Raw genomic sequence first — 23,969 nt, forward strand, 5'->3', positions numbered from 1 at the left:
TATCCTTCAAATACAGCTGCTCTTTGATCGGTTTAGTTTGAAGACGTGTAAAACAGTGGTCCATAAAAGCTTACAATATACTAATGACCAGATATTAATGTAGTATTTTATTTAGAGTCGGGACAAAACAGAAATATGCTATTTTTAACAATCGACATTCACACATGAATCAGGTAACTGAAATCAGTTAAAATAACTGACTTTGTTTTGTAACTTTTAATGAAATTGGCAGATATTTTGTCAAGGATTGTTTTGATTTTTGTGTGCTGGCGTTCTTTCACCCAGGTTAAACCGTCGCCTCTGCCCAGCGAGTGGAATGGCAAGACGGAGAGCTGCATACTCAACATCAACTCCACCATCTACGACGAGATCCAGCAGGAGATGAAGAGGGCCAAGGTGTCCCAGGCCCTCTTCGCTAAGGTGGCTGCCTCCAAGAGCCAGGTACCCAAACACACACCCAACACCTCCATTTACCCTCCAGGAATCTTCTTCATTCCACCTTTTCACCATAGAAGGTCATTGTCTGTGAAGGAGAAAAGTTGTAGATCGTAGATTTTATTTATAATCCCAGCAAAGATCGACTCTGTGACAAGCACCACTGATGCGCCGTCTAACCAAACTTTGCTCCTAAGTTTACTACACATTATTATTTTTTTACTACAAAATTATTTTACATGAAATCAAAAATGGTTCCACTTATAAATCATCTAAACCTGGACTTTTTGAAGTCATGTGAACTCATTTGTCCAACTGTAGAAGTGCTAAATCAATCATTTCAAAGGCGGACTAGCCTATCTAGCTAGTGTGGTGTGGAATCCATTTCCTCAGGCACGTGTACCACAGGGACGCTGCGTGCTAATTTGCGTGGTATGTGTTAGAAAAGGCCGATCTGAGGACTGACTGACTGCGGTGTCACCTACTCGTCTAAGGCAGACAGCACCTCCCTACGTAAATCTATTTTTTCCCCGGCTCTTTCTTACTGGGACAATCACAGTTGTCCAGTCATATTTCCTAATCAAGGGATAACTGTTATATTAATATCAAACTATAACAAGTATGCGTTTTAATAAAGTTCAGTTAAGGTCTATGTCTAAAAAAACAAAACAAAAAACAAAACACAACATTTTTTATCCATGTTTTATTCTGTGGTTTAGGAAAGTTTGCAGTATGATACATTTTCTGACCCCTGAGAATTTTAAAAACATTCAGCTCTAAACCTAAAACACAGGGTTTGTCACTTTTTACCCAGCAGTCCAATCAGAGTCGAGGAGGGGTGGGACTAATACAATAAAGACCAATTATTTTATATTACATGAACAACAACGATCAAAATCCAGCCGGTCTGTCCTCTCGCTCGTTCAGGTTCAGCCTTTATTTCATCCAGATCAAGCACTTTTGTTCTGATACTTTCATTTCTTGGGATATTCCAAAGCTTAGTCATAGCAACCAGCTGACAAAAATGCGGCACCCCCCGAGTGCTCTCAATAGACTCCTAGCTGCCCATTTTTAGGAACATCTGGCTTTTTCAGTCAGGATAAAAATGCGTTGGTGATGGCGTCGTTTACTCGGTGCTCATAAGGTGTTTGAACTGATCCGTGCCAACAAGGTTTGCAGAATACTCAAACAATTTTAGTAATATTCATCAAGTAAAGAAGCACTTATTCCATCCAACATGTGAAAAAACTTTCATAAAGCAGTGATGCATAGACATAATGACATGTCATCTCTACTGTGGCTTTGGAGCTTAACGCTTGACACTGTTTAAATACTAAACAAACCTGTTTATATTAGCTTCGCACAGTAAGACGAAGGGGCCCCTGTTCTCCTAGCCAGGATCACACTCACACAATGCATGCTTGTGTGTGTGTGTGTGTGTGTGTGTGTGTGTGTGTGCGCGCTGGAAGATGAGAAAAAATAGAGACCACACCCCCAGTTTAACTCTTTAACAAAGTAATTTAAAACTGGAGCACTAAGGAGTTGTTATTATTAAGGGTGTCTGTCGGAGGCAGAGTTGGGAAGATTTCCACAATTGTGCTCGATGAAAAAGATGGGGGGAGAAATAGATCACCAGGGGCGGAATAATCTAGAAATATCTGCAAAGGCTTTATTTTTTTCTTGCTGATTAGGATGATTATACCCCCAGATAGCTTTGTTTTACCAAATTGCAGTTTGATGCACAAACCACTGTTTTTGTTGAGGAGTTCAAAGACTCTTTGGGAGGATGGAGACAGAGAAAAGGGGAGAGTGAGGCGGTCGCAGTATTAACCATCTCTCTTTTCTCAAATGATGGTTTGTCTGGGAACAGGTTTCTAGCGAGCTTTCTCCCATCTCTCTGTCTTGCCCCTCTACCTCTCCCTTTCCCCTGATTTCTGCCTCTTTCACGTTCCATTCATGGCAGGCGGGTGTGAATGTGAATTGAGCAGCAGATAAGAAGTGTGCTAATTATGCCTGTGAAAGGGGGCCTGGGAGAGCACTTATCTCTGGCTCCATCTCGTAATGGGCGCTCCCCGGGCAGCTGGTCTCCCCCCTTACTACCCAGCCGGCATTGCCACAGCTACCAGCTCCGACTCGCCGGCGGCTGCTCCTCCCCGTCAGGACCTCTGAACCCTGAAAATCACAGATCAGCACCCAGTTTTTTGTTGTTGTACACTCAATAGTCTTCAATAAGCCCCTCCTACCAGACATTACTGCAAGTTATTTGTTTATCGTGGGATTGCTAAATAAGTTCAACTTATTCAGTTCTACGCTGTGAGAAAATGATAATGAAATTCCGTCCAACTGTGTTTTTACCCTTGCGTGCATTTGAGCAATTGGAGTTGCATTGTATTTATAGCTGGCAACAGTAAAACTTAGTTGGTTAATTTATACCTTGATTCGACAAAAAAATTTAATCAGCAATACTTTGCAAATTTCTTAATTATTTTAGGCTATTCCTAAGAAAATGTAACAGTCTTTAATGTGATTTGCTTCTCTCTTTTTAAGTCAATTTTGATTTGATAAACTGATTTTGAGCTGCTGTTTGGATAAAAGCAATAAGTTTTAACGTGCCACCTTGAATTAGTGATTAGATAGGCGAAGTGATTCTGGTTTTACAACAATCTGAAAACAGCAAACAAACCAAAATCATTTGTTTTATTTTAGAAATTCCTAAAAAAAAAAAAAAATTAACACAATACTGACTTCTGTCGTCACACATGCTACCAGCATCTCGTGGAAGCTACATACAAGCTCCTGCTGATATTGCTGCTCAGATTAGCGACGTAGCTTTGTTGACGTGGTGGTGTTTTGACTGCTGGAACTAGAAGCATGATTCCTTCATGTGACCTCATGTGTTTTGCACAGAAATGGATCTGGGTGATTGGTAGGTCTGCAGAAATTACATAGCAATATGTGTATTTGCACTAAAATGTCACTTGTTACAACAGCTTCAGTCCAGGGAGGTTTGCAGCGTTGCAGGCAGAAAATAATCTGTATCCGAGCCTTGGGATGAACACCATGCCAGCAGAGAGTGCCGGTGCTGAGGTAGGGAGTATGGCGTGGATGTGGTTGGTGATGAGGATGGAGGATGGGCTGGACTGGCAGGATGCCCAGATGGGGTCCAGGGAAATAATCGTGGGGGGAGGATGTGGAAGAGGTCTCATCTCTGAGGCTGGCACTGTCCTGTCAGATTTATGTGCAGTTCAACCTCTGCCTCTTCTGCTCAGTTGAGGATTTTTCTAGCATGCTTATGCAAGCACGGGATTGGGTGACAAGGATCTGTTGGTAGTGTAGCAATATGAATTAGTTCTGAGTGTATTTAACATTTGCGTGAAACATATTTGTCTAAGATGGCTGAGAAGGGAAGCAGAGGAAATGTGGAGCTCAGAGTAAAAGCAGAAAGATTTGAGGGAGGTCACAGGCAGCAGTGGTCCCCTGAGTCAAAACGCAGTAAACAAGAGTTTACTGATTGGTGCATTCGAGTGTGTGCTATATAGATGTGCAACCTGGTGTGTGTGTATGTGTGTGCGAGTGTGTGCATGCATGCTCTTCTTGGTGTATCAAATATAGGTTTATGAGCAAGCACATTATAATGTGTAGTCTAGTGTTTGTGTATTTAGATGTGTGTGTGTGTGTGTGTGTGTCTGTGGATGTGTGTGTGTGTGTGTGTGTGTGTGTGTGTGTGTGTGTGTGTGTGTGTGTGTGTGTGTGTGCATTGGGGGGTTCTTGGAACGCTGCCATCCTGTCCTCTCTTAGGGCTCGTAACCACAGCAGGCCTCTGCCAGGCTTTAACCACCCCCCCATCCCCCCACCCCCTCATGTATTCAACGTTGCATTTCAACCACACTTTTACTGCTACATATTCAGAGTAGTAGAGCAGTGAATCTCACCCAAGCCGTACTACTTCATCAGATTAATGGTAAACATTTAAACCTATTTCCTAAGTCACTCAAGCAGCCATTTAGATTGATTTGGAAAAGTATTACCTTAAAGTCTTTTATTCAGTCAGATGTGTTATTTGTGATTAATTCTACAATTCCTGCTTCAAACGAATCCAGGAATTTCTCCAAGAATGCTAATCTTCATTTAGCTTCAGGAGATGTCAGACTTGGAGAAAACACGCGCATGGTACTGGTTCATCTCCAGTGATGACACTGCCAGAAGTAGCTAGTATTAGTCAATGGCCCATTTCATTTTAGCCTGCAGAGGCGGAAGCTATGATCTGGATAGCCTGGAGATGATGTCAACATTATTAACTGGCTCAGTAGGGCTACGTCGCTGTCTAGCAAGCTTCTGGGCTTTGTTTTCATTCACGTTAACAGGGGAGGCTTGCTATGATGGCGAGGCTGGCAGAGAAGGCGGCTAATGTTCAGATGAGTGATGGGAGGTGAGCCGAGGGTGGGGTGGGGGAGGTTGGGGACATTCCTTTGACACAACTTTTATGTCTAAACATCCCTGACACTTCCTGAGAGGAATTGCGCAACAGATGGAATCAGAGTCCCTGCTGTCATAAAACAAGCACCCTGGGAACCCTGCACACCGCAGGGCTCAAAGCCCTCCGACTCCTCAATGACCAGCAGAGTACAGAACGCAGGCACTGTCACCAACGCCGCCCTCCCTCCACATCTCTCTCACTCGCTCATTCTCCCCTGGAAGAGGCTACGCTAATTAGCCAGGCTCTAATGAGACAGAATGGCACTGATCTGGTCCGCCGCTGCGCCACCGGGGGGCCGGGCAGGGGGGCTGGTGCAGTGTGGGGGAGAGGGAAGAGTGAGGGGCGGGGGGGGTTGGTTTATGCCATCTGTCACCCTGCACCCGCCTGGCACGGCAGTCCCTGGAGTAGAGGGTGGGGAGGCGATGGGTGAGGGGGAGGGAGTGCCTTGTTGGTCTGGAGAGTTGGGGGACTGGGTGGAGGTGGGTGGATGGGTGGGTGGGCAGGTGGGGATAGGAGTAGGCAGGGAGGGTGACAAAATAACTGGAACTGGTTCCTTGATGTTTGGAAAATGACTAATTTCCTGGAATCCATTTAGTGGTCGCACATGTTTCATAGCGGCTTGAACGCTTTTCATAGATTTTAGCTCAGATATTTAGCACATGACCCACACAACCAAACCAGGCCAAACACACACTCGCACACAAACACACACACTCGCGCGCACACACACACACACACACACACACACACACACACACACACACACACAGAGACCACTTCTAACACTCTGCTTCATCCGATGGCTGCTTAACAAGAGGGGCAGATGGCTGACCTTTTCGATGTCTGTTTCTAGATTGTGACCATTCCGAGGTTTGTCTGCTACAGAAGAGCCTCGGGGGGGGGTGGGGGGGCAGCAACGGCAGCAGCAGCGCAGCGTGTTAGAAGTCAAGTTTTGCATGAAGACGTGTGTATGTTGTTACAGATGGCAGTAAATTACATCTTAAATTGATGTTGTAAAGATGTTATCAGATATCTCTATATTATAAGGAACCGAGCCGGGGTTGTGGTCACTGCTAGGGGCGATGTTTCACAGCAGCACAGTAACATTCTGCACCGCGTTTCCTAACTTTGACTCAGTGTGCTGTGGCAGGCTGGGCTTCAAGATGTTTTAATCTTCTGCTTGTGGACTTAAGTCTCTCCAAACCTCTCTCTCCCCCAAATTAGGCAGATCAGAGCAAGCACATCACGACCCCTTGGGATTTAAAATGGCCGTGACTGTTTATTAATTGATTTATTTATTTATTTCCTGTGCCTGCTTGGTTATTAGGTTGCCATGGGAAACAGGCGAGGCCAAATTCGCTCTATTATTAAAGACACAATTTCTTGAACGGGAGACCCAGCTGTCTGAATAATTAATTTAGCGAATGAATTATCTTGCAAAGTCTTCCCCTCCCTCTGAAATGAGCCTTTCTCTTATTGTTTAATGGACAGTGGAATTCCCACCAGCTTGTTTTCTCTCCACTGCCTGTTTCATCGAACCCTCCTCCTTCTGAGCAGGAGCACGGGGGCTCACTGAGCATGCCCAGAGCACTCTGTGTGTCCCCTGCCATCTCTCTCACTTACGCCTTACATGCCACCTCTCACCCCATCTGTCTCCAATTGCACAACTCACTCCTCGCCTACCTCGCCAGCCTCCTCCTTTCCTACCTCCTACCCTCCAATCCAAACTGGGAATCCGCCCCTCTCGTCTCCAAATTGTCTCTGAGTCATCACCTCGGATTCAATGTCACATGACGATGATGTCAAATTGTTGCTCCTTGTTTGGCAGGTTTTAGCCAGTTAGCTGAACTTGCACCTGTCTAATATAACTGGTGCTTCTTTGCTAGCTGGTTAGTGAATTCTACCCACATTCAAGTAACAAGCAAGTGTTTTCTGGCTCCTCCTTTTCTATAAACACTAGCTAGCTAACCCTCATCCACTGTCTCCACTTCCCCTGACAGACCACACAGGGCTTGTTCTGAGGCCCATTCTCGCTAATCTGATCAGGCAGGCAAATACGCCGGGAAAAGCGCTTTAATGATCCCCCTAATTACCTCAAGTCAATACCAACTGTATTATTAGACTCGGGGAAAATATTCCATTAGGGTGCCCCCCGTGGGAGTCCCCCCTGTGTGCTCTGATGTCACGCGCTGCGCGCCCCCTACGCTTGTAATTAATTTTATTTACACACGCAGGAATGCACAAGGTCGCACCTGCAGCCCGGAGCCGCCCGACTCGGCCCGCCTAATCAGATCTGTCATAATTACCATTCTGCATGCTTCTGACACACGCCGGGAAATATTTCAATTTAACTACAGCCACTATCTCCGGCAGATGCAGTCTGAGAGTGAGAGAGTATGAGTGTGTGTGCACAGAAGTGTGTGTGTGTGTGCATGTGTATGTGTGTGTGTGAGGTATGGGGGAATTGCACGGGGAGATATTTGGACCTATCCAAGTGCTCAGGGTGGTCCTCATGTGAACTTGGTTTGACTAGCATTACTCGACGTCTCTGAGTCTTCTTTTTTCTGTGACATCTCTCTCAGATTTAGCATCATTATTATATGAAATATCATTATTTTTGTCTAAATTATTCTTCAGCCAGTATTTTCACATGCATAAGTAAGAACTCTCATTCGACCAATCAACACAGAGACATTTACATCTTTATTTCAGTTTGCTGCTTGAATTTCAGGTTAAACAGGACACACAACCATAGTACCCAATGAACTGCAGCTTTTAAATGCTTCATGTTAGAACATTTTTTGGGGATGGAATTTGTTCAGTTCCATTAGTATCTGAACCAAACTTGTAGGCCAATTAAGAACATTTATTTAGCTGACATAGACAATTTGCAGGCTCTCTGCTATTTCAATTTCTAATTCAATAAGATCAGTCATGATTTATCAGCTTAATTATGCTTTGATATTAGCAATTAAACCCCAGCTTTGGATTAAATCTCAATCAAGCTCTTATAATTGATGGAATCAGACTCCACGTAGGTGCTTTCTGTGTTTGTAATGTTGCTGCTGGTTTTGTTTATCGCTAGTTCATCTCCAGTGTGTTTGTTGTCTTCTGTGCATTCATCCTCCATCTGCCTCAGCAGTATTGAACAGAAACGATTATAAACAAGAGGAAAATTTGTGGTGCAAGAGCTGTGTTTGAACATCATAGCTGTGCAGTCAATGCTGGGTACCTAAATATCAGCCCGCCACTGTGCTAAACAATACTAATACTTGATACAAACAGCCTTGTGTACTGTGGCATCATCACCTACTTGATTTGAAGCCATTTTGTTCACACAAACAAGTTGAAGAGCTTTACAGGACAAAATACATGTAGAAAAAAAAAAAACCCCAAAAACCCTTGACCCACTGGTTACTGTTGTTACCAGGTGGTGCTATGACTTATCTGCCCCGGCATTTAATTAATTTTTCCTTGGCCCGTACTACACCCGTCCACCACGTTTGGTGAAAAATTAACCTCAGAGTTTTTGCTGTCAGACCAACTGACACACTGCCAAAAAACATGACCAAATAAGAAACATAAACTGGACAAATAAGAAACATAAACTGTCTTTCCATCTAATGGATACCCAATTTGCATATGGTCATATTTGATATGTTTTCTCATCTTTTTACTTGTTTTCTGAAATAAAGGTATGATACTGTTACTCCAGTGTAGCTTCTGTAAAAGCCTAATAGACTACGTCTGCGCCAGAGAACTCCACGGCTATATTCTGGTTATATTATTGTTATTATGTTATATGCAATCGTCTGTGAAGAAGAACTTTGCTGAAAAGGAATAAAACACGCTGTTAAAAGTAACTGTATCCACAGATGTTTAATGTGCTCCATTTTAGATGAACTGGTCATTTGCCTTTGGTTATTCTTTATGCTCCATCTGCCTCTATTTGGTTGCTCAAAAATTCCCTGCACTCTTTATTGGTTCGGCAGCTCATGACGTAAACCACCACACAGAACTGGTCGGTATTGTTCCAGGGAGCAAGTGCTGACACAGAGAGGGCCATTTCCTGCACAGTCATGCCTTGCCTCAACAATGTGTGTCGTGTTAGCTGTCAGTCTGTTATTGTTGTCAACTCGCCTATTGTATCCGGAGAGGTCGCGACCCCTCTTCAGAAAATGTTTACTGTTTGGCTAAGACTTCTCCATGTTGCAGCTCAAATAGAGATTAATTGTTTGGCATGTACGATTCAGACTGTCATATTTCTTTCCTAAAGCTCAGCCACTGACATCCTCACAAAAGAGGATAGTGACACAATCTGGCAGCCTCAATCTGGAACACGTCCAGTCACAATCATGGCAACATGACTTAATAATTAAAAAAAAAAAAAAAAAGATTTTAAAAAGGCGAGTTAAAAATTATTTAGATGATTCAGTTTTTAATCCTCAAAAGCCTGCCTTAAGACAGCAGCTTCATGATTTGTACATATGAGAACTTAGAATTTCATCATCCCTTTCTGTGGTCGCAAATCCAACCATCCTTAGGGCCTATTTGTCAGTTCAAAAAGATGCCTGTTTGATCCTGGTGTTTTATACTCTCTCGTATTCATGCTTGGGGCAAGCCTGTGAATGGAAATCAGATGGTGACATTATGAAAAATGATCTGAGGTAAATAAAAATGTGGCGTAACAATAAATTTGACACCTTGATCACCATATGGTGAACAGCCGCAAATAGAGTACAAACAAAATTGTATATTTTAAGAAAATGCAAATTTCATTTACCTGCAAATGATCGTTTTTCTTCTGTACAAGCCTTTTCCCTCCCTCTGACTCGTTGTGCGTAGCTTCTGTTGTGTGAGCTGATGTCCAGTCCTGTTTTAGATTGTGAAAATGTAGCTTTATTCGTCACTGTTACCATATTACGCAGGCTCAACTGCAGGTTACAACTAAAACCACGTTGGGAAGGCTTTAGCGAACACATTTTGCGCATACATTATTGTAACATTTTAAAAACAACATCAATCAGTGTGTTCAGTGATTTTCTTTCCAGCGATGTTAGATAAATTTACTTTTGCCATCTAGCAAAAACCTTGTCATGCAAACCTCCGTGCCACGGTATAATTGAATGAAAAATGCACCCATGATGACTCAATTTATATCCCAGTAGTATGGTATGTGCTGTACAATATGGCAATTGTCTTGCAAATGCAATTCAGAAATGGTTTGAAATAAACATCACTTTTGATTATTTTCTGTTATTTGGAACTTCCAGGTTTGGTTGGAATGCCTCCTCCTGGACTGTATTTATAGTTTCACTCCTGCGTGTCTGCCCCGGTCACATGACCTCGCTGTAGACCACATAATACAGCTTCTGCTGTGTAAATGATTGTCGCTTTTATTTTGTACTTTACTGGGAAAAAATTTTTAAATTCTCATTTCTAAGTGTGCTACTACGGGTCTATCAGATACGGCGCACTCTTCAGCTCTCTGGTATTTGTATAGTTTGACCAGGTGGTCCTCAGTTTAGAAGTGATGCCATGGACAACTTAACGTTTCACATTACTGATTTTGCAGAGGGTCTTGTTCAGGTCAAGTTTCGCACCAACCTTAAAGGTACAGAACTCAGGACCCATCAGTAACCAGGGAAAGCATTTCTACCGTGGTATGATGTACTTTCAGCTGCAGGGCTGCTTGTTCCAAAATTGTGTTTCAGTTAGTTTACCTTTTCCAACCCAAAGCAATTTTACAACGTAAAAGGTGATTTCAGGTTTTGGACATTCAGGGAGTTTTGCGATGAATGGAGGTGCATCTTTGAATACGAAATAGTATTGTCAAAAAAAAGCCCCCAATCACCAAACCCTGTTAGTAAATGCACAGTAGAGTTGTCTTCTACCTGGAAACAACTTCCTAGTCATCCCTCCATTAAGATGAACTAAACTGGCATTTGGGGGAGTTGACCCTCTATGTAACATCCGACGAGCTGAATGCTACTAAAACCATATCTAGTTGTTGTTCTTTGTCTAACATTGTAAAAGGTAATCAAGACTTTTTCACCGGATGTATAGGTAAGAAACAGAATCAAGTTGGGTGGAGAAAAAAATGACAATATGAAGAATTTAGGCGCCCGTAATGGTCTGTGAGCAAGGTGCTGCAGGTTTTATTTTTGGCACTTCGTTGCTGTCCTTCTGCCACTGCAGTTCAATTAAGGCCACTGACCCCATTTCCACTGACCTTTCCTCTCTCAGAATGCCAAACACCATTTCTACATTCCTCAAAGCTCTACTATTTCCATATAAAGACTTATTCTCTCCCAAAAATCCAGCTCTGAATTGTGTACTCAATTATTGCTTATTGTTGCGGCAGATTCGCATATGCCTGAGCATCAGGGACATTTCAAGAATCCGTCGTCATCGGCAGATGGGCGTCCACCATGGCATAATGTATTTACAACACGTTAGCTTGTGGGGGGAATGCGCACGTGCAGTTGTCGTCTTGGCTTGCTCGGGCAGGAGGAACAGGTCTGAACATACCACGTTATCGGCTGCATTTATCTGAATAGTATTGTCTGCCAGTGCTGGACCCCTGCCAGGTTCAAGGAGGAGGAAGGACAATAATGTATTGTCTTCTCCTACTTTTAGCTCTCTCTCTCTCTCTCTCTCACTCACTCTCACTCTCTCTCTCTCTCTCTCTCTCTCTCTCTCTCTCTCTCCCCCCCCTCTTCATCTCTTTCGTTCAAACACAAGAGAGGCTTGTCTGGCTGCCTCCGAAACAGTCCTGTCCTCCACAACAATAGCCTGTATCATGGTTCTTTTTTTGGGGGGGGGGGGGGTATCTTGGCCTCATTTGGTTTATCATGTCAAACCTTAAGCCTTGGTAGGCTTACGTATATGCGACAGATAACGAGCAACGAGATTCGCAGGAAGGTGTTGGCCGGCGCTGTCTGACTCCCCTCCAGGTCTCGTTGCCGAGATGCTTTTCCATCTTTCCACTGTCCCTGAAAAACACCAGTTGTTGGGCTATGCCTCCCTGGGCTTTCATGTTGTAGTTGCGAGTGCTGATAGGGTTGGTGGGTTGGGCCGTGAATACCACGCTGTTCTCTGACAGAGCGACTCTATGCTCTCATTGGCAGCTTGTGACTTCAGCACTCACATACACAACGTACCGCATTGCATAGTTGGGTGAATGTCGAACATGAATTGAACTATTGTGTCGTGAGGAAAAATAGTTTCATCGGAAAACCTGGCTGCTATTTATACCAGATTCATTCAATAGCCCGCTGAAGAGTTTATTACCCTTTTAATTTGACGCCCTATGACCCTGGAGCCTCATGGGTCTCTGGTCAGCTCTGCTGTAAAACAAGAAAAGGCTGGTGGCTTTTTCATTGCTGGACCCATTGTTTGAAACTAATTAATAATTAAGCAACAATGACCTAGAGGCAGTGGATTATAGTACAATATTGTCACAGGTGTGAGCCAGCATAGCAAGATAATCCGATGTCTGTCAGTACTTATTGCTTGGATGAACCTGTTTACAGCATCTGTGAGTACAACTGAGAAATGTATTCAATGACTAAACAAAGTGGCTTTCCAGTTCATCAGATGCTCTCTAAGATGGGAAAATACATCGCTTTAGGTCGTATGGCAGCTTGTCAGTATGTCTGTCCAGTTTAAATCTCATGTAGAAATGATGGGTGGTTGCTTGGAGGTACCAGACAATTAGCATCACCACGGGTTCCTTCAACCGAAGGCTAACAGGATTTTTACATAGGATTTTGGATTATTTCTGAAAATAAGCTCTGTAACAAACAAAAGATTAGGAGACCTATAACCCAAATATTCATAAATAAACACCCCTTTTATGATTTTTTGAAGCGTAAATGCTCACATCAGGCTAATACGAAGTATGCCACAGTTGTAAAACTTTAGTGTCGCCACAGCTGAGTTTCACGCTTTTGCCTTCTTCCTCTGGCGTGTTCCATGTCATGGTCCTTTTCTCAGACGTGATCCTTGATCAGTTGTGTGCGAATTCAATTCCACTGCGGCTATCCCGCCTTCAAAATAAAAGCAGCAGTGCTTTATTGTGACGGTTTTAGTCGAGCTGAGCTTCTGTTTGAAGCTCTTGCTAGTAGCCAAGCTAATGAATCACTCTCCCGCCTCTACATGCCCCCCTAAATCCTTTTAACTTGGATACTTTTAACCAATAGAACATTTCTTTCAAGTGTACATGTATTAATAGAGATGTACCAGTTAATGACATCCACTGTTGATACGACACAGCTCTCTCCTTCTGGACAGCTTCTAAAGTAGTGTGTTAACCCTTGACTGAAATTGTCTTTTATTATTTGCTCATCACTGAGTGGCTACGTGTCACCTCAACGAACAAAGCAGCAGAGCTTTTAAGTGAATTAAGTTGCTTCTGACAGATGAATCTGCAGCATAAATGTAAGATAATGTGATGAATGTCGTTTTACTGAAAGTGATAATAATCCTTCCATTCAGTCAGTCGAGTCCTGACGCATTTCTGTCACTGCAATATTCTACAGCCACAACGTCGAATCTGTGGCATGAAAACACGTCTTAGCAGAAGTTGTAACACACAGTGAGAGTGTTAATGTTCCGACCGGCAGCAGCTTGGCCTGTTCTGAACTACCCGTTCTATTTATTATAGAGAGCTCTTAATGATCTCCAACCAAACACAGAGTACACTGCATTGAAGAGCTCTAGATTTTTGTTTTCTGGACGGTGTTGGAACACTTCAGCGGCAGGGGCAGTAAGTTCCCTGATCCAATCAAGAGCGCTTGGTGCTTGTCAGCTGTGGTGGAGAGGCTCAACAAATTGCATTAAACAATAAAGAGGAAAACAGATTTGCAACAGTATGGTAACATCACCAGAGTGCGGGAATGTCCAACAGGAAGCCTGTTTTTGGGGGGATTCTAAGGAAATTATTGACATAATAAGGTTTTATATCAAGTAAATGCAACAATTGAAAAGATTTCAGGGATTTCTGCATCACCCCTTTTTTCTTAAAGGTCCCGTGAAATGAAAAATACATTTTTCCCAATGTTGATCTCTGTGTTAATTGTTCATTTATCTCTTGCACTATTTATCCCTCATACCGATACATACTGTACCAAATATATTTGCATCGGAGTATTTCAATACCAAAATGTCTGTTTTTTTTCTCTTCTTGGAAAAACATTCATGTTTGATGGCTCATCCTGCACTAATGAGCGTGCACAAATATGAAAATTGTATCTCAGATTTTTAATATCCCTCCCTCATATGTCGCGTTACCCCTCATAGACTCACATTCTGGTTGATAGCTCAGTTTGAGCGCCACACAACCCCTATGACAGTACTTGTTTTACTACTTTACTGGGATCTGTTTGGCCTGATAATATTAGGAAATTTCAGAAGTACCAAACACAAGTTAGCAGACAGCTAACAAGAAGTAGCTCGTGCCGCTGTTGCTCCTTGACAACGTACTGTTTCGTCCTAAAACAGACGATCAAAACTGTTTTGAGCGTCACACAACCCCTATTAAATGACTTGTTTTACTACAGTAGTGTGATACATTTGATCTGATAACATGTGGAAGGTCACAAAGAAGCCACGCACGGTAAAGTTAGCAGAGAGCTAGCCAGAGGTAGCTTTCTCCAACGTTGCTCCATAACAACCTACTATTTCAGCTGTACAAAGGTGGAAAAGTTGTCTGGAGCGTCACACAAGCCCTTCGACATCAATCAGTTGGCCGATAAGTAACGTAGATTTGTTAGCAGTGTGCTAACCACTTTTGCTGCTGCAGGCCTCTGCTTTGCTTCTGGCTAATATACCCGCTGCAGGAAAGTGAGCGGGTCCCCCCCTCGCTTCCTGTTTCTTCAGAAACATGTAAATATTCTGAAACAAATAGCACTCTGACTTGTGTTTCAAAGGGCCTTTAAAGATAACTGTCAACAAGGGAGTCACATCGCTAACGTCTCCCACCCTCCCCTCCCTCCAGCCAGCCTCTCGCTGCCTCTGACTGGCCTGTGGAAGCAATGCAATTAGACAAACACAAACAAAGCTCTTGAAACTGCCATGGAAAATGCTGACTGTCCACTAGTGTCCACAATGCTGGCAGGGAGCAGTGCTAACTGCTGTGAGGTGTACATCACCTAGCAAATGTTCACTTTTTGTAGCCCTCAAATAGTTCAATAAATGTGAGCTCAAAAACTGTAGAAATGATCAAAGGAAAAGCAGCAATGGACAGAAATGAATATTCACACTGAACTAATAAACTCTCTGTACTTTATTTCATCAAATGGACTTCCTGGCATTGAGATGGAGTTCACGTCGTGCTTTTGTTTGATTGGCTCTGCTACTTTGGGTTTAATCCTGCTGGTTTGGGGAGTGTTTGAGTTGGATTACTCCATCGTTGGGCCGGGGTTCTGTTTCTCTGGCTTTGACAAGACGGTGTGTGGTTTGTCTGTTTGTGTTTTGTCGTGTGTGTGTGTGTGTGTTTGTGTGTGTGTTCTCCCTCACTACCGAATCAGCTGAAACCACAGACAGCCCAACCAGAGCATTGTCCAAATCCCTCTGCATGCAAATTAAAAACGCAACAATAAATGTGGCAAAGGAACAAGGTGGGCATGCAGGCTTTATGGCCCCCTCTACCCACTCTCTCCCCCTCTCTCCCTGTCTCTCTCTCCCTCTAGCTCTCTCTCTTTCTCTCTATTTATGTCTCTTTCTCCCCCTCCTGGTTTCCTCCAAAACCCCTCCTGGTTTTGATGTGGCTTATGGGAGGAGTTGGAACAGGGGACAACCAAACTGCTGAGTTATCTCTTGCATGCAGTGTGGCAGTGTGGCTCTGCCCTGTGTGTGTGTGTGTGTGTGTGTGTGTGTGTGTGTGTGTGTGTGTGTGTGTGTGTGTGTGTGTGTGTGTGAGCGAGCGGACCAGCAGCGCGGTGTAATCCTGTGGAAATGAAAGGTGCTGCCGCGCACTGGCCGGGAGATTACAGCGCCGCTCTGTCACGCTGCCAGGACAAACTACCGGCTGAGCGAGTAGCCCCGTGTAACACACACACACACACACACACACCTCTTGGTGCTTCTCTTTGACGGTGCGTTTCTTCCTCGCTGGTTTAACCCCCCCGTTCTTCATCCACTCTTATCCGTTTACAGCTCTCTCGTAGATTCCCTACAGCTTCATTCCACCTCAACCCCCACTTTTCTCGGCTCTCTCATCGTCCTACAGTGTTATTTCCTTTCACTCTTACTCTCCCTCTCACTCACACACACACACACACACACACACACACACACACACACACACACACACACACACTTGATCATCATGTCATAGCCAGTTCAGCCACATCACTCAACCCTTCTGCTTCTTCACTCGTCACTTACAAATGTGTCACTCTGCTCCAGCTAATTTGATCATCGTCGGCAACTTGGTCTTGATGTCTGTTTATTTTTCCAAAATCTCAGCAGGACTCACAATATCCGACCTGCAACTTAAGATTAAGCATTTCATTATTGATCAATCAGTCTCTAAAATGTGAAGGGAAAAAAATTACTGAAAATTTTGATCGAAATTTCCAATTTTAGCATTTTCTAGTTAATTCCAGCAGATGCTGAAGATCCACAACTTTTCATAAATCATGAAAAAAACAGAACATCAGCAAATGATCATCTCTGAGCTGCTTGAACCAGGCAATTTATGAAAAGTTGTCCAAATTTTGACCGAATTATTAGGGCTTTTCCGATGAGGGATTTTTGAAGCTGATACTGATATTAGGAAGTAAAAAATTCTGGTAAATGTTATATTATTAATGTTCTTTATGATTGTATTTTAATGGACGTGACAATGTGTGTATTAAACGCACAAATTTGGATCCGATCCCTCAAATGTGATTCCGATACGTTGGACAAAGACGTATTGGTATGATGTTACAATTCACAATGAATAACCTTTTTGAACGGTAATAGGATTTTTGCCATTTTCTGAATTAAAGAAAAAAACTTTGCCTGCACAAAAATGGTGTTCACGGCAGCTAATATTGGTGATTATATTTTAATTATTAGGAACTAAATGATTTATAAATCGATTGATCAGTCCAGAAAATGATTCAGCCGTTATTGTCGTGATTCATCAGTCATTTGATTCATGTTTCAAGCCAGTAGCACAAATATTCATATCAGGGAAAAAAAGTCTACAGAAGAAATCATCAAGATGAACTGAACTGCGTTGTTTACATCTATCAGTATAGGGTTGTGCTTCAGTGGTTGTCACATGATCTTCTACAGCTCTGTCTTTCATGGCCCTCTGCTGGAGTGTTTCACACATGGGACTCACGCACCGTCTCCCAAAGGTGCTGCCAGTGTGTCTTTGTCATGTCGCGGCCTTTTGTCTCCTTCCAGCTGTGTTGCTGGTCCTTCAGCTGGTCCAGATAAACCAGCACGTGTAACTGCAGTGAAACAATGAGCTGATATTTGTTTCGGTACTTTAAAGTATTTCTCCTGTTCGTTTTAAGTGTTTGTTTGTTTGTTTTTTTCTCTCTCCCTGTACGTTGATATTTCCTCAGGGTTCAGAGTCACAGAATTTGAAAACGGCAGTTTCAAACCTGGAAAAGTTTTTGCAAAATGAAGAAAGCTGTAAGGTTTCGGGAATTTGTTTGAGACTGAATATTGAGGTATATTTGGTTCCAAAATGATTGACTGAGGAAAATCTCCTTTGGTTAATGTCGATTTACTTTAATACATATTTATTTGCGTGCTGGTGAATTTTTACATGGACTTTCTCTCGAGGGTAGAAAGGTCATGGATATTTATCAGTTCAACCCTGTGTGCCTTCTTCCTTGAAAGCGAGAGTTTGTGTCACCTGTCCTCTAACCTCAGAGGCCTAAAACTGGTTTCAGTGCTCTCGAAGCATCTTAGAGTCTGCAGGCAAAGATAAAACTAGAAACAATACATCCGAGCAAGATCCGGTTCCTCTGACCTCCCTCTTTCCCCCCCTCCTGTCATTCGTTCAGGGCTGGCTCTGTGAGCTGCTCCGCTGGAAGGAGGATCCGTCTCCAGAGAACCGGACGCTCTGGGAGAACCTCTCGATGATCCGGCGCTTCCTGAGCCTCTCGCAGGCCGAACGTGACACCATCTATGAGCAGGAGAGCAGCGCCGGCCAGCAGCACCACAGCGAGCGGCCGTCGCATTTGATGCACATGTCCGCTGACCAGCTACAGGTGAGTGTCCTGGTAACCTGAGCCAACCAGGGAATCTTCAGGGAATGTTGCACCCAAAATGTCCTCTGAAGTGTGTGTGTGTGTGTGTGTGTGTGTGTGTGTGTGTGTGTGTGTGTGCGCGCGTGTGTGCGTGCATGTGTGTTTTTGAAAATTTTTCACCCATCCTTACAAATAAAATGTTTCTAATAAAATATTAAAACGTGCAATATATGGAGTACACAAACAAAATGCAAATAACTCTTTCATGTACACTGATCAAACTAAATAGTTTTACACACACAGTAAACTGAGTGTATTTGGGACTGTTGGTTGAATAAAGCAGTCAATTAAACATCTATTTGGGTTTTAGCTCAGCCTGGTCTTTGTTTTGTTTTTCCCCTGGAAATTTAGAGACCAAACAAATAAGCAATCGGCCGAGATGAATGTCGCCGTGTTCATTAGGAATGAAAACTACTAGTTACTGGTGACCGTCATTGAGAACCTCTCACTGACCTGATCTCCGTCATTTCAGTTAATTCCTTCAGTCCTTCTTCAGCTGCTTTTCTCGTGGAAATATTTTAAGAGCGATCGATTTTGTTTGTGAAAAATAAATCACTTTCTACTCATTTAGGGAAGTTTTCTCTTTTCTATTATTTTCATTCAACATTTTCTCCTTTGCTTTGATTTCAACTGTTATTCAATAATCAGCCATAAATAGATAATTTTTCATTGTTTGTTTTTACCTGCTTAATAATATTTAATAATTCCGCATAGCCGAGAGTACTCACCACGGCAAAGATACGTATTAATATAATAATTGTCAAACAGGTGAGAATCATTCTTTGTTTCGAATATTGAAATGAAATCGTTCAAACAACAAATCCTCTCCGGGTGGACTAACGTGCAGGAGTTCTTATGAAGTGGTATTAATTAGGAACGCAGCAACAGTGGAGTTCCTGCTTGAGCAGCGAACGCTGTTTTCAAAGAATATCATCGAGCTGAACTTATTTAACAGAGCTGCTTTATAAAAGACATCTGGCAGATGAATAGAAAAACAACACAGGGCCTCGGTTAAACGGTCAAAATATCTCAATGAAGAATAATAATTCTTCTATTAAGAGCCCGAGCTGCAGCTGAGTGGTTGATGAGTTATTTGGTTACTTGGAGACACGGCCAGTGCTTCACAAAGGCTCCATTTAAGTAAGATAACAGGATTTCTTTTACAAATCAATTCCAGCGGCAGTCATGGAATGAGGGAATTTCGTACATACATTGCATGCAAACGCAAACGACCCTAGATTGATATGATTATTTCCTATTTAACGGTGCAGCTTTATAGAGTCTTTAAGAGACTTTAAATATTTTGTGCCGTCACTAACGTGTCACATTAGCCAAATCAGGTCACATTAGCTCGACTAGAACTATCATGGATCCGTATATTGGTGCTGTAAAATCACTTCTTTGGGTGCATTTATGCAGCTGGCAAACCGAGTCTCAGTAAAGTGCTGTTTTGCAAACTTCATTATGAAACACCTATTCGACAGTGTCTGACTCAGAAATGAAAATAAAAGAGAGCCCATTTTGTGGGGTCAATAGGGACCATGAGTTGCCCACTCACTCCCCCTCCAACCACACAATGAGACATTTTACGAGTAATGTGTCATGTGTTTACACTAACGGGATTCTGACGGCAGAGTGAAAGCCATCGATGGCATTCTCACACTGCGGCAAATCAGCTAGACCATCATAACGTGAATTGTGCACAGAGAGCTTGTTTATCACTGGCCGGCAACAGAGCCTGATAAGCAGCAGAGGCTATAATAGAGAGGCCAGTTTGCCTGTGAATTCCCACTGTGTGTGTGTGTGTGTGTGTGTGTGTGTGTGTGTGTGTGTGTGTGTGTGAGTGTGTGTGTGTATTAGCGTGTTGATCCGGCCCCCACAATGAGACACAATCTCCCACCACCCAAAAAAAAAAAAAAAAAAATCATATCTGCTGAACTGATTACATTCAATGAGATATTACAGAGAAAATTCCTTCAGCCAAGTGCCTGTTCTATACACAGTGGGCCCATTTTTCCTCACAACTCAATTGATTTTAATGAAAGCCATTATTAAGGAGACGATAAGTGCTCACTGATAACATCCCTGTCTGCTTTCTGTTCCCCCTTTTCTTCTCGCTGCAGGCTCAGCCGCCCCAGTCGCAGCAGCAGCACCAGCACCAGCCCTCCCTGTCCCTCCAGCACCCCTCCCAGCCACTCTTGTCCCAGCAGCCCTTGCAGCAACAGCAGCCCACCATGGGCCCCCGGTTGCCTCCTCGCCAGCCCTCCACTGCCTCCCCGGCCGAGACAGAGGATGAGGTCAGCCGCGGGGGGAGCATCAAGTCCCGCACGGGTGGAGGGAAGATCTCCCTGGAGGCTCTGGGAATCCTGCAGAGCTTCATACAGGACGTGGGCCTGTACCCCGACGAGGAGGCCATCCACACCCTGTCAGCCCAGTTGGACCTCCCCAAGCTCACCATCATCAAGTTCTTCCAGAACCAGCGCTTCTACGTCAATCACCCAGCCAAAGCGCCCAAGGAGCCCAGTAACACCACCAACAACAGCAGCAGCGCAGCCAACACCCGGAGCAGCAGCAGCAGCCCGGCCTTCGAGGAGGAGCTGACGGACTTCAGGGAGAGCGGCGAGCTGCTGAAGGAGCTGGACGAGAGCACGCAGACGAACAGCACCATCTTCTCCATTAAGATCGAAGAGCAGCTGGGACGAGGCGCCGAAGCCCAGTCCGAACTGGAGCAGGAGGCCAAGGAGTAGGACGTCGGAATCATGTACTGAGAGTTTTCATGTGCACACACAGACTGATGACTGTGCTAAATGTACCGCTCCGGCTGACGCACCGCACTGCAAATAAACAAACGTAGTGTTTTTATCCCGTACGGCGTCTGGACTGTACCAGGAGTGTTTCTATATATAGCAGTTGCAGACTGACAGGCGACGTGACGCGAGTGTTCACACACTGGAAAGCCCATTTCAGACTCTAATAGTACTACTTTTTGGATTTTGTAAAACTTGTATTATTCACTGTAAAGACTGATGCATCATTTAAATAATCTGCACAAAAAAAATTATTCTAAGTATGTTGCCGTGGATATTTGCTGACTGCACTCTATGTCTGTTGTTTTACACTGACTTACTTTATGTTTTTTGAGCTACTGATTATTATATTTAAAAAGAAAAAAAAAGTCCCCGTGGAGTTTGCTAGGACTTTGATAGGTGTTTATGTATGTGATGATTAACTGGGTTTTTCTTTTTTCTTTTTTCTTTTTTTGAAATAGCAAATGAAATCAAGGACCAAGTGGTTGACAAGGCCTTAATTATGAGGTATCAAGTCTGGAGCCTGCTGGCAGATTAGTTATTCTTTTAAAACGTGAATAATGTGATCGTGGATCACTCCAACTCTGGAATCACCCAGCCCAGGTGCATCTCCGAGAAGAGCTCAGTCTTTACTTATTATTTGTTAGGGAGGAAATATAAATATATATAAATATATATATATATATATATATAGACATATATTGTAACTGTAAAAAAGTACAGTCTTAAAGAAACTATGCCAACAATGCCTTGTACTATACGGCACTGCCGATGTTAGATTATTTTGCAAAACCTTTGTCACTGTAACTCTCTGAATCGCCACAGTTAGAAATGTGAATTACACCATGTTTATGTTGTCTGACATTATTTATTTGCAGTTCATGCAGTGTTTCTGATGTCTTTTTTTTTTTTAACTTTATGTTGCGTAGCGCTTTTTTTTTTTCTTTTTTCCTTTCTTTTCGTTTTGTTTTATTTTTTTTTTCGAATTCCACCGATCTTTTTTTTCTATTTATAAATGTAATTTCGATGGGCAGTAAAAACAAAAAGTGTCTTAAACGTTTTAAATGGAGAAATGTGCTTTAAAGGTTGCCTATAAAAAAAAAAAGTGCTGTATGTCAAGCAAATCATGCTACAAGCTTCACAATTAATGTTGTATGCAATTTTTACTATCATGCAAATAAGCTTAGGAAAAATGACTAACCTATAGAACACCTTAGAAAGAAAAACATATGCAATCTGTGTGAAAATCGATGTCTGCGATGTGTCTTCCTTTGGTTAACGACCCAATTCAGAAAGCTATTCCTGTATAAATACTCTGTATAAAAAGTGTTTCTTTTTTATGAGTTGATTTCGATGAGAACACCAGTTATTTTGTTACAACTGACTGTTTTATAAGTGTTTCTCGGTTCCTTTCTGCAGAAATGTTCTAACTAGAAGTGGTTATTGATTGTTAATTACACAATTAAACTGTTTGTATTGTACCACAGATTTCTTGGCATTAACTTGACCTTTTGACACCAGAGGATCTTCGTTTGTTTTGTGTTTGTTTTTTTTTGTTGTTGTTGTTGTTGTTTTGTTTTGGTTTTTGTCTGTTTCTTTTTATTTTCTCCTCTAGAAGCAAAAGATGAAGCAAATGTGAATTGTTTTCTGCTAAGAGATATCAACCCCCATCATTCAGCTGCGGTCACCTGTTACCTGTAAGAACTGTAAATACCACATCTTATGAATCATTGATTGTTTATTATTGTAAATATATTTGAAGTTTGTGCAAGAGCTCACCGTGCGAAATCTGTCGTGCCTCTTCCTATCAAAGCGACTGGCTCTTCTACTGCTGAGTGTTTCACCTGTGAAATCTGAAATAAAGAGATGTGAGGTGTGAGCACCTGTGATAGCGAAGCCGTCCGCAGGGAGCTGAGACAGAAACAGGTGTCCGGTACCGGCGCTGAACCCAGGTGAGGCCAGATGTCTGCACCTTTAGGAAACTACCCCTCGCTTCTTCATACCCTGCAGAAATGTGCCAGTCAGTCTGGTTTGTCTGGCGTTCCCTTGATGTTCTGCTCTTTTTTTCTTTCCTCCTCCTCCTCCTCCTCCTGCTTTCTTTCTTTCTTTCTTTCTCATGAATAAAAAGCCGGAGTGTAACAGTGTGTGTTTAGAAGAAAAGTGATAATTCCGGGCGCTCTCGCGGGGATTCGCCATTTTGCCAGGGGTGGAGATGGCGTCAAGAGGTAAAACACACACACGAGAAAGGCAGCGTTCATTACTTCTTGATTTTGACTTTACAAGCGACTTACTCATTGACAAACAGAGGTGAAGGCACCGACAAACAACAACTCCTCCTCATTATATCTGTTTTCACAGGGATCAGCCATATTTGCCTGAGCGTTAGAAAGGTTTACCCGTACAGATGGCTAATACTTTTCTATAACAGTGCTTCTCAGTCACCAGGGTGTGCACTGCCAGGGAGGAGGGAGAGAAACTCATCAGTATCACATTATAACCTGAAAACTTTGTTGTTTTCACACCATCGCAACCAGGAAGGGAGACAATTTATCGCCACGCCTCCTCACGCAATACATAATCGATACACTGCCACCAAATATAAGTACTTCTATTGAAACAGCTGATTCCTCTGTTGGGAGTTTTAATACCCTGTTTACTGTGTGTGAGCTGTTTACTTTGTGCTTTGTTGTGTGTTGTTTCATCTCGATTGTCAAACTCTGTGAAAATGGCACTCCAGTGGTGTGATTAAATACACGATTCCTGCTTTTGGCCTTTCCAGAGGTTGTTTTTCTTCAGTTGCACAGATGTCAGGACGCCATACATCAAATATCCCTGAGCCGCTCTGTCGTGATATTATCGCTGCGGCGGTAAAATACCGCGGGCTACTCCCACCTGACCCTGAATCACCGCACGCAAACTCAACACAGCGACTTGTTACAAATTGACAGTTGTTACAATCAAGCAATACCTTGTTGAGCATAAAAAATA

At 43.0% G+C, this 23,969-nt stretch overlaps 1 protein-coding gene across 12 annotated transcripts in view; it reads left to right on the forward strand.

Annotated features, from left to right (window-relative positions):
• Nucleotides 1-23,698, forward strand: part of satb1b (SATB homeobox 1b) — a 68,892-nt gene extending 45,194 nt beyond the window's left edge. For 10 of the 12 annotated variants that reach the window (XM_086217787.1, XM_086217784.1, XM_086217790.1 and 7 more), the window contains 3 exons: nucleotides 286-441; nucleotides 17,929-18,135; nucleotides 20,298-23,698. In XM_086217787.1, the coding sequence (XP_086073913.1) occupies nucleotides 286-441; nucleotides 17,929-18,135; nucleotides 20,298-20,921 (987 nt within the window). In that variant the 3' untranslated portion in view covers nucleotides 20,922-23,698. The remainder of the gene's footprint in view (nucleotides 1-285; nucleotides 442-17,928; nucleotides 18,136-20,297) is intronic. The other 2 variants (XR_015118497.1, XR_015118498.1) reach the window with 2 other exon arrangements.
• Nucleotides 23,699-23,969: the final 271 nt, after the last annotated feature.

This window comes from Aulostomus chinensis, chromosome 11 (genome assembly GCF_037954235.1).
Source record: "Aulostomus chinensis isolate RoL2024-O1b breed Wild chromosome 11, RoL_Achi_v1.0, whole genome shotgun sequence".
In the NCBI taxonomy this organism is placed as follows: domain Eukaryota; kingdom Metazoa; phylum Chordata; class Actinopteri; order Syngnathiformes; family Aulostomidae; genus Aulostomus; species Aulostomus chinensis.